At 55.6% G+C, this 15,011-nt stretch overlaps 1 protein-coding gene across 6 annotated transcripts in view; it reads right to left on the bottom strand.

The window, feature by feature from the left end:
- TNRC18 (trinucleotide repeat containing 18) overlaps window positions 1–15,011 on the bottom strand; it is an 88,383-nt gene that overhangs the window by 15,116 nt on the left and 58,256 nt on the right. For all 6 annotated transcript variants that reach the window (XM_061153689.1, XM_061153685.1, XM_061153684.1 and 3 more), the window contains 3 exons: window positions 13,254–13,529; window positions 8,687–8,929; window positions 2,378–2,799 (listed from right to left, as the gene is read on the bottom strand). In XM_061153689.1, the coding sequence (XP_061009672.1) occupies window positions 2,378–2,799; window positions 8,687–8,929; window positions 13,254–13,529 (941 nt within the window). The remainder of the gene's footprint in view (window positions 1–2,377; window positions 2,800–8,686; window positions 8,930–13,253; window positions 13,530–15,011) is intronic.

Genomic DNA, 15,011 nt, shown 5'->3' with positions numbered 1-15,011 from the left:
GTAATCCTGTTCCCATTTCTGAAATCAGAAGGCATCTTGGGAGTGGACGGACAGTTTTTCATGTGGTTATGTCTCCTCTTCCACCTGACTTCTATTATTAAATAGACAGCTTGTCTTATGGGGCACGTCTTTGCAGTTGCACACTCAGGAGAAAAGGGAACTCAACAGCAAAAAAAAAAAAAAAAAGTTATCACTGCGTGGAATTTAATTTTCTTCCTTTTCTTTATCATCCAATTACTGTTATAATAAGATAAAACTGGTAACTCTTTCTTTCCCACTAACCAGAAAGCCCATTTCTAAGAAACATTTCTTCTTTTAAAAAAAGAAAAGACCTCCAAACGTGCCAAGTTCTGTAGCCAGAGCAAAGCTGTCCATTGCTGGGATGATTACCATGGCAAAACACCATCATCAACCAAATCACCGATGGCCAGCATGGCTGTTGGCAGGAGATACTGAAAACCATGGGATGGCCAGATGGTGGGATACTATTCCATCACTTAGTGAGTTTAAAAAAAAATGAAAGAAAAATAAACTAAAAAGTTCATGGCATATGGGAATGCACAAGATCTAACTCCAAAAAGCAGGATACAAAAGTGCATCCCACAAAACTGTGAACTCTGGCCCTAGAGCGATTTCCTTTGTGTCTGACATCTTAGACAGTTAATCTGTTCTGTTCCATCTCTGACTGGACCGTCAGAAGGCTGGGATCAGGTGAGCCCCTGGTCCTCTCCTAACGGAAGCTGCCTTTTTGGGAAAGGCTCAGAGAGGCTGCGGGCCCTGCGGTTAAGGGCTCGGGCACTAGACCTCCAGTGTTCTAAGCTCAGCTCTGACGATCATTAGCCGCTAGGCTAACTGGGAAGGTTTCAGGGCTACCTGTGAGGTGCAGTTTGTAAGACTTCCCTACATGGCTTGTAAAACCCGCCTTACATGGCCTTGTAAGGACTCAACTGTGATGTCAAAAGCAGTATGTACTTGGTCTCTCCCCACTCCTTGCTGTGTTCCTGATACAGCGCTTCTATGCGCCCTGGCATTTCCGGGGTCACAGGAGCATCTTCTATTCTAAGGAGGGGACACGTGATGAGCCCATGGATGGCCTCAGGATGAGGCCTGGTCCGCAGAAAGACCAGCCACGACCCAAGCTTGAACCTTGCTGCCTCATCCCCGTTCTTGGAAGAGGAGCGAGGGGCTGGATGGAGCCTGAGTGACTGCTCTCCATCATGCCTCTGGACGAAGTGGCCACGAGAACCCCTCGGCACTGGGGCTCCGAGCACCACAGGACTGGTCCACATACCGAGGAGGGGGCACAGGGCTCAGCGCCCCTTCACACACACCCTGCCCCGCACGTGTCCTCCACCTGGCTGTCCCCGGGCTGCATCCTTCACGATAAACTGGACCAGTAAATCAAGTGTCTTCCCGAGTTGTCATTCTAGGGAATTATCGACCCGGGGGTGGTGGGGAGGGGTCATGAAAATCCTTGATTACAGCCAGTTGGGCAAAGAGCACAGGTGACCACCTGGGATGTGGGCCCGGCCTCGGGGGTGGGGTGGGCTGGGGTCTGCGCCAGCGCGGGGGAGTTGGGAGTCAGATGTGTTTCAGCAGAGGACATGAGCATCCCTCCCCCAGTACATGCAGCATACGTGGCGGAGCGATTAGGACATGCCTGGCCCCCATGTGGATCCCTCGGTATGGTCACCATCATTATGTATTATTCCAGCACCTTCTCTCCCGGGACCAGAAAAGCCCGAGGTGGCTTTGGCTGTGAGGGGTCATGAACAAGGGGTCCCTGCCGATGCCACTCAAATGCAGCCCCTTCCTCACTACCACCCGATGCCGAGTCCCGTCCCTTTGGGTGGCTTTCTCAAGAATGACATTGTGGTGTGGGGGACACGGGGCAAAGGGGCGTGAGCCAGAGACCAGCGTTGTGAGCTGGCGGTGAGGTATGCAGGCAGCCACCCGAAGCGGGAAGGGCAGCAGGCCTCATCAGTACAGAGTTCTCACAAAGCAGGTGTTCCCTTAGACAGGGGGAAAAAAAATCCCATCTCTCTTGTCACTACCTGCTCAAGAAATGAGGCTTTCCTTCCGGGCAAGCCTCTGTCACCGACAGCAGTCACCGCCGCGGAGCGCGCGCCAGTTCCCACAGAGGCCTTGGAGCACCGCCTGAGCCCACCGCTGCACACCAGGCACTTCTGGCCCGGCTGCTGGGTGCCCTCATCAAAGACGCCCAGCGAGGGGCACCCAGAGGAGCGCCCACCACCCACGGAGGTCTCGGCGGGTACCTGCGTCTCAGCAGCACGCTGTCCCCCAGGGTCCCGGCCACCCTGTGCGTCTGAGCACCTCGCTGGGCCCTGAGGTCCGGGGGGCCCCGCCCCGGGCCTACCTTCCTGGGGTCCTTTCTGTCCTTGGCGCGGCCGGCGTCCTTGCGTGGGCTGGGCAGGCCGGCCTTGGCGCAGCGGCCGGGTTTGGTGGCGGCGGGCGCGGCGCTGCTGGGTGCGGGGGGCGCCGAGGCGTCGTGCAGGAAGATCCGCTCACTGCGCCGCCGCGTCCACAGGTCGTCGTCGCTGGCCTCGGGCCCCGCCTCCAGGCCCGGCTCCTTGGGGCCCCGCGACTTGCGAGCCTTGCGCCCCTTCTCGGTCGCCAGCTTGGCCTTGTCGGGGCTGTTGGGGCCGGGGGCCCGCGCACTGGGCGCGGCCAGGGCCGGACCTGGCTCCCCCAGCCCCTTCTTGGGCCGCAGCAGCCCGGCGGGTGACCGCTTCCGCACCTTGACCTCGCTCTCCGAGTCGGTGTACTCGAACTCCGTGCCTGCACGCAGGTGAGGGGGGCGCTGTGGACGGGGTGCTCTGCGGCCCCCACTTCCCACCCTGGCCAGCCCATCCCTGCTGCAGGGACTGGGCCACCCGGGGAGGCTTCCGCCGCTTCCAGGGAGGAGCCCGAGGCCTAAGGTCAGGAGGACTGTGGCCCACTCCCATCCCGAGTTCCCCCAGGCTGCCCAGACTCTGCTCTGGACCCTTCGCGCCTGAAGCACCGTCTGGGAATGTGGAGTCTCCTGCCCGGGGATGTGTGAGCTTCCCGGCTCTTCCTGGGCCCCCTCGGGAATCCCGGAGCCCTGCGAGGGTGAGCCATGGAGGGCCCACACCTGCATGGGCAGCAGCTCCAAGGGAGGCGGGCGGGAAAGTCCACCCAAAATCCCCGAGCCCCAGCAGGGCCTCGCCTCTGCGTCCTGGTGCCACTTCTCACTTGGAGGGTCCTAGACACCCACTCCCCTTTCGAGAGGACAGCACTCCCCAGAACCCACACAGATCTGGGGCCCGGCCCCTCCCCACAGCCAGGGGGCCGCCTCCCTCTGCCGCAGGGCAGCCCCAGCTCCCCCCCAGCTCCTGGGTTCCTTGAATGCACAACCGCTCCCGAACATCTGCTGTCATCTGTCCTTTTAAGCCCCTGGGTCTTTGCTCGTTCTGGCCCCTCTGCCCAGAGCACCATCTCTCCCTGCCCTCCACCTGGACTACTGCAGCCTCCTTTCTGAGAAGACCCACTCCACGCCCTGGGGAGTCCTTGGGCCACCCCTCCTCACCACAGGTACACGGCACACTGCAGAGGTCCCGTCTGTGTTTGTCTATCTTGGCGGGCTCCGCCCCCCCAGAAGTAGATCCCCACCTTCTCCCAGAGGCCCCAGCATTGTACAATGCAGCGCTTGGCCCAGAGCTGGTGGCCAAGAAAAGACTCTAAATGGGGATGAGTGGTGCTTCTCTCCCCATCAGGGGAATGAAGAGGGCCTGCCTCCTCCAGGCAGACCCCAGGGACGAGATGTCTGTGACAGTAGGGGGCTGACCGCCCCAGAGAAGGACTTGCCCTGGGTCAGCCTACAAGCCAGGGCTGAACCTCAGGGCCTACTGACCCTTGGGCAGCCAGCAGCCTGGCCACAAAGGCTCCTGCGGGAGGCTGAGACCCATCACCCCAACAGATGCAGCCTCGGTGGCAAGGGCAGGGCCAGGGGAGGGGCCACACTCCAGGGGAAGGATCCACTTGCAAAGAATAAGGATCCTATTAATTCCTCTTTTGTTAACAGACTTCCTGCTGCAGGAGAGGCAGCTGGGGCTTTCAGGGCTGATTAGGGTGCAGGCCATAAGACACTCTTGGCCCGTGAGCTCTGCTTCTGGGTATGAGGGAATGAGATCCCACCTGATGAGGTCCTTGCAGAAAGGACCTGAAATCCTGGACGCACACAGAACACTGCAGGTGCACTGCACAGAGAGCCGGCGCAGGGCAGGGCGGTGACCAGGAGTGGACACTCGCCTGCAAGGGCGGAGGTTGGAGCCTCTTGGCTCATGGTAAGATCGGGTAGGAAGACAAACAGTTACGAGCCCAGCGGGGCAGCACAAGCAGTGCCTGGAACAGAGGACGCGGTCTCCGTCAGGGCCCTGCGGTGGGGACAAGCACGAGGCCCGCAGAGATGGAAGCATCTTGCCGCAGCCTCACTGCCGGACAGGCCCAAACAGGGAATAGAACCCCCATCCTGGATTCCCAGCCAGTGTCCAGTGAAATGCTTCCTCCCCCCAAAAACAGGCAGAAAGGAGGAAGAAAGGAACAAGGAAATAGGCCGAGAAAACAGACAACAAATAGTAGAGAAAAGAATAAGACACAAATAGGCTGAACGTCAAGGGATTAAAAAAAAAAAGACATATGATACGAATAATAACCAAAGTCGAGCTGCAGCGGCTGTACAGACATGCACCACTTAATCATGCTCTGCGGAAACTGCCCCTTTTTACCGACTCGAGATCTGTGGCAACCCTGCGTCGAGCCAGTCTATAGGCAATACTCTTCCAACAGCATTTGCTCCCTCTATGCCTCTGTGTCACATTTTGGTAATTCTCATAAGATTTCAACTTTCTTCATTATCATTATATTATTATAATTTGTTGTATCTGTCATCAGTGATCTTTGATGTTACTACTACAACTCACTGAAGGCTCAGGTGATGGTCAATGATTTTTAGCAATAAAATATTTTTTAACTGAGACATGTGCTTTTTTTCTTAAGACAGAATACTATTGCATCCTTACAACTACAATATAGTATAAACATAACTTTTATATGTATTGGGAAACCAAAACATTTGTGTGGCTCACTTTACTGCAATATTGGCTAAATGCAACATTGTGTTTGTCTGGAATTAAACTCACGTTATCTCTGAGGTATGTCTCTACTATTATCAGACAAAATAGGTTTTAAGACAAAAATTGAGAAACAAAAAAGGACGTTTTGCAATGATAAAATGATCAATCCATCAAGAAGACATAATTATAAGCAAATGTAAACACAATGCAGAAACATACAGAAAAGATTATACACCATGACCAAGTGAGACATAGGCCAGGAATGCAAAGTTGGTTTGACTCTTTACAAAACCAATATAATATACCACATTAATAGGATAAAACATAAAAACCACATGAACAACACATCAACAGACAGAAAAAGCAACAAAATCTAGTACCCTTTTGTGATAAAAATCACTCAACAAACGAGAAACAGGAGGAAACTTCCTTAACCTGACAAATGAAAAAACCACTGTTAACATTATCTGTGGGCTTCCCAGGTGGCTCAGTGGTAAAGAACCCACCTGCCAAGCAGGGTACTTGGGTTCAAGGAAGAGATCCTGGGTCAGCAAGATACCCTGGAGAAGGAAGTGGGAACCCACTCCAGTATTCTTGTTTGGGAAATTCCGTGGACAGAGGAGCCTGGCAGGCTACAGTCTATGGTGTCGTAAAGAGTTGGACGTGACTGAGCAACTAAACAACATCATATTTAATGGAAAAAGTATGAATGCTTTCTCACAAAGATATCTATGGGGCAGGGAGGACAGGAAAAAAAAACAAAGATATCTCTTCTCACCACTGCTGCTCAGCATTGCACGCAAGATCCTAGCCAGAGCAATTAGGCAAGGAAAATAATGGGAATATACATTGGAAAGGGAAACATAACTACCTCTATTTGTAGATGAGATGATCTTATATATAGAAAATCCTAAGGAATCTACTTTAAAAAAATTATTAGAACAAATGAGTTTAGCAAGGATGCAAGATATAAGATCAATTTACAAAAGCAGTTGCATTTCTATACGTTAGCAGCAAACACTCCAAAAGTGAACAGAATTCCATTTATAATAGCATCCAAAAGGACTTCCCTGGTGGTACAGTAAATAAGAATCTTTCCTATATACCAGCAATGAACAAGTGGTAATCTGAAATTTAAAACATGGTATTACTTACATTAACAATCCCGAAAATGAAGTAAGTTAAATTTAACAAAATATGTAAAAGATACATATGAGGAAAACTATAAAAAAAAAATCTGATAAAAGAAATCAAAGAAGATATTCCATTGTCAGGGACAGGAAGAACTGATACTGTCAAGGTGTCATTTCTTTCCAAATTGATCTATGGATTCAATGTTAATAAACCCAATAAAAATAGCAGCAAGTTATTTTGTAGATATCAATTCTAAAGTTTGTATATTGAGGCAAAAGACCCAGAACAGCCAACTCAATATTTAAGGATAAGAACAAAGTCAGAGGACTGAAAGGTAGCTCATTTCAAGACTTACTGTAAAGCTGGAGTAATCAAGACAGGGAGATATTGGCAAAAGAACAAACAGGTCAATGGGACGGCATAGAGAACCCAGAAACAGACTACCGTAAGAACTGTCAGATGACACTTGACCAAGGAGGAAAGGTGAGACAATGGAAAAGAGAGAATCTTTTCAACAGATGGTGCTGGAGCCAGTGGACATCCACATGCGAAAAAAAACCAGAACCTGGACGCAGACCTCACGCCCTTCACAAAAATTAATTCATGGTGGACCACAGGCCTAAACTTAAACTGCAAAAATACAAGATTTCTAGACGATGATGTAGGAGAAAATCTAGATGACCTTTGATATGGCAGTAAATTTTTAGATACAAAACCAAAGACACAATCCATTAAAAAAGAAAAAAAAGAACTGATAAGCTGGACTTCAGTAAAATTAAAATTTTCTGCTTTGTGAAAGGCACTGTCAAGAGAATGAAAAGATGAGATTTAGGAGAAAATATTTGCAAAAGACACATCTGACTGTTATCTGAAATACAAAAGGAACCCTTAAAACTCAGTATTAAGATTTAAATTAAATAACCCAATTTAAGAATAGGACAAAAACCTTAAAAGACACTTTACCAAAGAAGATATGCAGATAGCAAATAATAAGCATATGAAAAGATGCTCCACAGCATATCAGTAGGAAAAATGCAAATTAAAACAATGAGAATGTCCAGAATCCAAAACACCAAACGCTGGTGAGGATGCTGAGCAGCAGGAACTCGCATTCACTGCTGGCAGGATTGCAAAACCATACAGTTAACTTTGAAAGACAGTCTGGCAGTTTCTTAAAAAACTAAGCGTGATCTTAAGATATGCATATAATCCAGTGATCACACTCCTTGGTATTTACCCAAAGGAGCTGAAAACATGTCCAGGCAAAAACCTGCACACGGAAGTCTAGAGAAGCTTCAGTGAAAACCACCAGAACTAGGATGCCACCCAGATGTCCTTCGAAGCCCTTGAGCAGGTCAATGAAGAAACAAACTGCGGTCCGTCTTGACAGTGGGACGTTTCTCGGCACAGAAAGCACTGGGTTGTCCAGCCCTGAAAAGACGTGGTCCCGGGAGGTGGTGCGGGCCACTGGGAATGGGCTCTGGGTTGCATGAAGTCAGGGCAGCTAGGGGAGGCTGGGGGTCAGGGTGGCAGGGTAGCAAGCAGGGCCCATTTCCCATGCCCCAGCCCCTGCCAGGAGGGCCTCACGTGTACCTCCAAGGCTCAGAAAAGGGCAAGGGGAGCTCACAGCCCAAACACATGTGGAGCCATCTTGGTTTCAAACATCAACCCCTGGTGAAGGTGAGCTCGGTCCAGGAGACAGTCCCAAGGTGTCTGTCCATCCCAAGAAGACAGAGATACGACTGGAGACGCAGAAAGAGGAGGGACGCAGGGCCAGGACACAGCGGGGCCTCCGGTCCGAGTGTTGGTGCCTGCTGCCTCTGTCCGCCCACGCGGGCAGCGGGACAGTAAGCCGGCACCTGGGCACCACCACTAATGACCTCCACTGGGCTGCAACCCCAGGCCAATGAAATCTGCCCTGTCTGGGCCAATGCATCTCACCGAATAAACCGCCCCTCCTAACTGCCCTGAGTATAAAGAGCTTCCCCTTCTTCCAGACCTTTGTGCGGCCTGTTCCTTTCAGATACACCTCCATTTCTCCTCCATCACCTTAGCCAACTCCCATTTTTCTCTCCTGGCTCAGCCTACGTGTTAGCAACCTGTAGTGGTCTCCCTTACCCCCGGGCTGGGTCAGGGGCCTCCTGTGGGCTTCCACAGCCCCCAGGGTGTGTATCCGAGGCCTCTGCAAACCCCAGAGCTGCCTGACACTGGGCACCTGAGGTCCTGTTTGCTGGAAGCATCAACAGTGAAGGTCACAGCACAGCTCTGGAGACCCCTCCCCAGGGAGTGGCAGGCTGGGGGAGGGGGGGGTTGGCCCCATCACTGGGGCCGTCCGCCCAGGCCCAGCCCCAGAGGCAGAGTTCCTGTCCTTCTCTTGAGCCCCACCTGAAGGCCGGGCAGTGGGACCCGCCGCCCCGCAACCCACCACCAGGACTCACCCATCAGACTCTGGCGCTCCTCCTTCTTGCGGGCCTTCTGCTTGGCCTCCAGCTGCACCACGGACAGGGACGGCCCCACAGTGGGGCTGGGCAGGGCGCTGGCTGCAAAGCGCGCCAGCAGGCCCAGCCCGCTCTCCTCCAGGCCTGGCGACATGGCCCGCTCCCGGGAGCCCAGCCTATAGCCGCCGGCAGCCTCGTCCTCCTCCAGCTCATCGTCCTCATCCTCCTCCTCGGAGCTCTCATCTGGCGTGCAGAAAACAGGGCGCGAGTCAGAGCCTTGGCCTGGGCCAGCGCCGCCCCCCACGCCGCCGCCGCTGCCGCGCCAGCGAGGGGGGTGCCACGGCTCCAGCCCGGCTCCGGACTCCTCACCAGCCCAGGCACCTCCCACCCTGCCGCCCCCGGCCATCAAAGCGAGCCCAAGACCTGGGCATCCTAGAGGTGGGCGGCGGCTTTGGGAGTGTTTTCTGCAGGGGAGCACCGACATGCACCTGTGCTGTGGGGGGTGGGGATGGACACACGGACGAGGACTGGAGACAGAGCTCTCCAAGGTCTCACACGCACACACGCGCACACACAACCCGACGCACAACAAGAAAGCCGGGGGAGGAGGCGGGAGGGAGGAGGAGAGAGGTGAGGGCGGGGCGGGGGGTAGGGGGCGGGAGGACCCTGCGGGCACAGACCCCCCAGGGGTGTGGGGGCGGGCAGGGGGTGGGAGGCCTGGGGGTTGGCAGGCAGCAGGAGAAGGTGGAGTTCGGTTTCATCTCGGAGTGGGGGTGGGGGGGGTGCTCCCTTGACGGGAACCCTCAGCAGACTCTGGGGGTCCACAGCTGGGGCCCAGCACCCCGGGGAAACCTGGAGCAAACGTACAGTCCTCTCTGGGCTGCTGTTTCCTTATCTGTGAGAATCTCAGCTCAGCTCAACCAAAGGAGCCACAAGCCGGCTACAGCTCCCAGGCCAGGAAGTGGGAAGGGAGCGCCCGGGCGGGGCGGCCCACTCTGCTCGACATGGTTAGATGCTCAGGCGGCAGAGCGGGACTTGAACCTGGGGCTGGCAGCTCATTGCCCATGGCCTAGTGGGAAAGAGACTCTCAGGGAGCCCCAGCTTGCCTCGCTGGTTGGTGAGACAGAAAGGTGCTTCTCCCCAAGAACTGGCCCAGCTCGGACCATCGGCACAAAGGCAGGGTGGGTGGTGGGGCTGGAGGCCGCACCAGGGAAGGCGACTTTCCATGCACATGAATTAAGTCCTCCGCCAAGAAGAGAGACAGCCTGGAGGTACAGGCCAGCTCCCCCGCCTTTCTCGGGAGATGGCTCAGCTAACCCCACAGGGTGGTGGGTGGGAGGGCGCCCGGCTTGCCTGCCCGCAAGGTGCTGTGGCCAAGGAGGTGCCCGTCTGCCCAGGGGCGCTGGGAGCCTGGAGGGGACTCACCAGCAAGAAGAGGAAGGAGGATTATGAGCTACCGCCTCTCTGCACTGTCTGGGGGCCGGGAGTCTGGGTCCGGGGGCGAGCAAGCCCTAGATGGTGGCCAACTCCACATTCTCCTGCCAACGCCCCCAAGCCGCCTACTTGCTGCGCTGCAGTGAGTGGCCCAAAGAGGCGGCCCCGGGGGTGCCAGGGAGGGCGGCGGGGGGGGGGGTCTGGTCTGCCTGTCCCCGCCGAGTAAGCCCTCGGTGAGGGAGGCAGACGAGAGCTCGAAGAAGGCCTGGAAGGGGCTGAGAGAGGAAGGAGGCAGAGAAAGAGAAGGGCTGTTAGGAGGGGTGAGCGGACGGAGACCCGGCTCCCTGAGCGATGGGGGCAGCGGGATGGAGGCCGGCAGGGCGGGCAGGCGGCAGGCAGGCCGTGCACACTTGCGATCCATTCACATTGCGGACGTCACATGGTTCTGTCTCCGCCCAGTGGGCCACAGCGGCAAAGCAGGCTAAGTGTAGGCAGACTTTTGGCAGCACCTGGGTCCCCTGCTTCGGGCAGGCTCCCCCCCAACCTTGGGGCTGACCAGTCTGAGCAGGGTGGCGGGCAGGGGGGCTGGCTGGGCTGAGGGGGGCGTGGGGTGGGACATGGGGCTGCTCAGGTGTGGAGACTCCGGCTCTCTCTCCCACCCAGGATTCTCAGTCTGGCTCTGGGTTTTTGGCTGTCTGGAATGTCTGCATTGGATCCCAGAAAGCCAGGACTGGCCCAAACCCATCACCGCGAGATGGAAGAATGTTTGGAAAGCAAAAAGCCAAAAGAAAGGGTGTGTCTCCCACAAAATAAATGCTGACTGGGTTACCCTGGTCTCCTGAGACCCTTCCCCACCTCCTGCTCCCGCGAGCCTGCGGGCCCACCCTGGCTTCCTCCCACGGTGGCCGGTCTGCTCAGGCCAGAGCCCAAGGCAGTAGGGGGAGCTGAGAGAGGGGAGGTATCTCGGGACCAAGAAAGCCTTTCTGGAGTTGTCCACACCTGAGGCGATATAGCTTGCCAAGGGCAGGGGGAAGAAAAAGTCCCAACAAAGAAACCCGAGGAAATGAAGAAAAACTTTTTTTTTTTCCAGAGGGAAAAAAAAAACCTGTTGGCTCAGTATGTGGGGGTTGGCTCTGGTCACTTGGTTTTTCAAAACCTGATCCATAAATGCCAACTTGATCCGCTGCTGCCATAGCCGATGGGGGCAAACCCCGAGGGGTGGGGGGTGCAGAGGGGACACAGAGAAAGGGGTTGTGCCTACCTACGGAGCAACGAGCCCGGCTCGCACCCAAGCTCAGTGACCCGCTGCGCGTCTGCCCTACTCCCAGCCTTCGCTGTGCGTCCAGAGTGCAGCGTGAGAGCAAATGCGAGAGACCAAAACAGACATTCAAAGCGTCATGGGAAGGGGTCAAGGGTGAAGGTATGGCCAAGCTGCTGGGGGGAGAAAGCAGACACACCAGAAAAGCCAAGCCAGTTAGGTGTTTTAGTACCAGGCGTCAGGAAGGCCCTATTACCCAAATATCCCTTTCAAGACCTGACCAGTGGTCTGGGTGCAGTGGGGAACCGCCTGCCCCCTATCCGGGCTCTGTCTGATGGTGGGTGGGGCCCTGGCTACCAGATCTGGGATGCTGCCTGCTTCTCTACAGGGTCTGGGCTAGGGCGAGAGAGCTCCAAACCTTGGAAGCTGTAACTCTGGCCTCTGAGGGGGAAGGAGGCGTGGGGACCCAGCCCCGGGGAGGCGAGAGGGGAATGGGGAACCAGCCAGACGTGTCCACAGAGGCCGGGGCTGGGGAGGCCTCACAAGACGAGGCCGGCGGGAGACCTAGTGGCCCAGGCTGTGCTCACTCAGGTGTGGGGGCCACACAGGGAGCCTGAGCACCGAGGCCCCGGCTACATCCTCTCCTGATCATCCAGAACGCCTCCCAGTCAGCATCAGGATGTAGGCTTGGACCCCTGGGATGCTGCGACCCCCCCCCCCCACCTCTGGGGTCCCTGAAAGGGGTCCACCCTGAAGCAAACCCTAAGCCAGGATGGAAAGCCTCACCCCCACCCCAGGACATCTGGGAGTGGAGGTCCTGGGAGACTGAGACAAGGCAGTCTACCAAGGAGCTCACAGGGATCCCTTACACCAACCCTCTCTGCCTAAGTGAGGCGGGGGGCAGACCAGCCTGGGACTCCTGGGGCGACTCTGAGCTCTGCCCCTAACACGGCAATGAAGCCTTTGAATTTCACAACAAACTCGGGGGACGCAGAGTGGTCTTGACCCTGCACTGCCTACATGCCCTTCAAAGCAGAAACATGTGTTAGAAAATGAGTATTTACAAGTGTTTTTTAACCACTGTTGCATAAGAAGCTTTAAGAAAACAAAAGACAAACAAGCAGCTTAACAACAACAAAAAAAAAAAAGGATGAAGCTTGAGGTGAAAGCAGTTGACTTTAAACCTGGAAAATGAAAGGCATGCCAACAGCTACCAGGGATATTTGAATAATAGAGAGAGTGCAGACTGCGTTATTCCATCTACCCCTTCTGGGGTGGGGGTGGGGTGGGGATGGGGGTGGGGTGGGGGCGGGGAGAGGGGAGGGGGGAACAAATGAGGGAAGCGGCAACCTAATGGTCCAGTCAGGACACAGCAAGAGAGACAAGGCACACGGGTTTAGTTAAAAATGAACTCGGTATGTTTAATAAAGCTTGGTATTACCAAAATCGCGGTACAAACATCAAGTCACACGCCCACACGACAGAATTCCATTTACAAAACGTCCCCTGGGAGGCCTCCGCGGCCACGCCAGGAGGATCCACCCAGGCCTGCGGTCCAGGGGGCAGGGAGGCGAGGGGAGGGGGGTGGGCGGGCGGAGAGGGAGAAGGGGAGGAAGACTAAAAACAGTCCATATAAAAGCTCAAAAAGAGCCAGCCAATGGTATTATCACAATGATACAGGTACAAATAAAAACAAAAATGAAAGGACCCAGGCTGATACGGCAGGCTACGCTGCCAAGAACCGGACGGCCGCCCTGGCCGGGCCATCCTGGCGGCGCCTGGCCGCCCTCCCTGCGCTCGCGCCCCGCTCTCGCTCTCGCACTCACTCGCTCGATAGGAAACACGGAAGGTTATTTTGTGTTTGGAGCTAGTAACCTTGGTCAAACGAGTCCTCCGAGGAATCGCTGAAGGAGGAACGGGGCTCGACCTCTTGAAGCAGCAAACAAAACGGCTGCTTCCTGCCTGCGGCCGGCTTGGGCTTCAGAGTCCGGGCGCCCGCCAGGCCCCTCTTGGTCAGCTTGGGGCCACCGGCCGGCTTGCTATTCTTCGCCACCATGCCGCACAGGAGGGAAGGTGTCAGTTTGGAGCTGGAGGGGCCCTGGGCAGCCCACTCGTCCTTCAGGAATTCCTCCTCTTCCTCTGAATCCGTATCTGCAGTCAAAGTAGTTTTTAATAAAGGTAAGTCACAGAGCCGGGGGAGGGAGGGGGCTGGGGTCTCTTCCATTAGCCTTGGCGCCTTTGAGGACACTCTGCCACGCACCAGAACCGAGGTCCAAACGCCCACTGGCTGTGGAACCAGCAGAGCTGCACCACCTGGCGTGCTCCTCCCCATCTGGGCCTCGCCTCTCACCTGGGAGGCCTCTGAGCCACAGGCCCCACACAACCCATCTTGCACGGTTTGGACCCAGACCCTGGCTGGGCCGCTGCTGCCAGCACCACCCACCACACGGCCACAGGGCGAAGTCTTTCCTGGCCCTGCAGGAGGCGGGAGCCCCACTCTTTGAAGGTCTCTGCCCTGCGTGGGGAGGTCACTGCCGAGGCCAGTCCACCTCACGGGAATGCAGCCAGCCCATGGGCTCCTTGTGGGCAGGGAAACAATCTAGGAGGGGAAGGACTCACATAAAGCCCTTCTTTCCTGAAGCACCAACTCCCAGTGGTATTCGGGGCAAACGTGTAAAGACTCACAACCCAGCTTCCTGCTCGGCAATGTCGGGACAGCGGTGTCTGACAAATGATACTGTGGTTCCCAGCTCTACCCCGTTCCTTTTCCTATCAGAGCTGGGTGACCAGCACGCTGGTTCTGGCCTCCCACATGTCTCCAGCCTTGGAGCTGCATGAGGCTTTGGGGAGGAGGCTGTCAAGTGGGCACAGCTCTGGCCCCTTCCAATCCCTCCCCAGGCACACTCACACCACTTTGGTCTGTTCTACACACGAGGCTGGTGAGCAAGATTCCATTGGACAGAAAGGCTCTGCAGCCAAAGGCTGTAATCCCTTCATCTCGTCAAATCCGTCCGAACTGGGAGCATTAACAAACACAGCTGCCCTCCCGAAGTCCAAGAGAAGGAATGAGTGAGAGAGAGTGTGTGTGTGTGTGTGTGTGCGCGCGCGCGCACGTGCGTGTCTGCTTGGGGGCAGGGGTCCTCTGGCTGCCTCCTCCAGCATCTATGCTTTCCACTCAACACCCAACAGCAGGGTGGTCTGGCAACTCTGGGTGTGACGAGGACACGCCTCTGCCCGTCCCCCAGCCACAGCTCTCCCTCCCGTGTGCTCCATCCTGTCCTTCTTGAAGCCACTTGCCGGGCAGGACAAGTCCGTGCGTGACAATGACAAACTTGGCTTCCCACCAGAACCCACCACGCAAGCCACCAGATCCCTACAACCCACAGTGAAAACGCAGGAGGGCAACGTTCTCTCTGCCCATCTCCTGCCAGTACAGCATCTCAAGGCTAGGAAACACCTTGACCTCCTCGTGACCCTGCATGCACGCATTTACGGGGAAGACAAAAAGACTACTGTGAAAAATAGAAGAGACGCACTCTCTCCACAGCCAGCCACTCTCTCCCACACCATAGCCACCAGCTAACTGCAGACAAGTCTTTTGACCACCCTGTGGCAGCATTAACCCACTTCTCT

The sequence above is a fragment of the Dama dama genome, chromosome 10 (genome assembly GCF_033118175.1).
Source record: "Dama dama isolate Ldn47 chromosome 10, ASM3311817v1, whole genome shotgun sequence".
NCBI lineage: Eukaryota > Metazoa > Chordata > Mammalia > Artiodactyla > Cervidae > Dama > Dama dama.
This window is presented reverse-complemented; position numbering and strand designations above follow the sequence as displayed.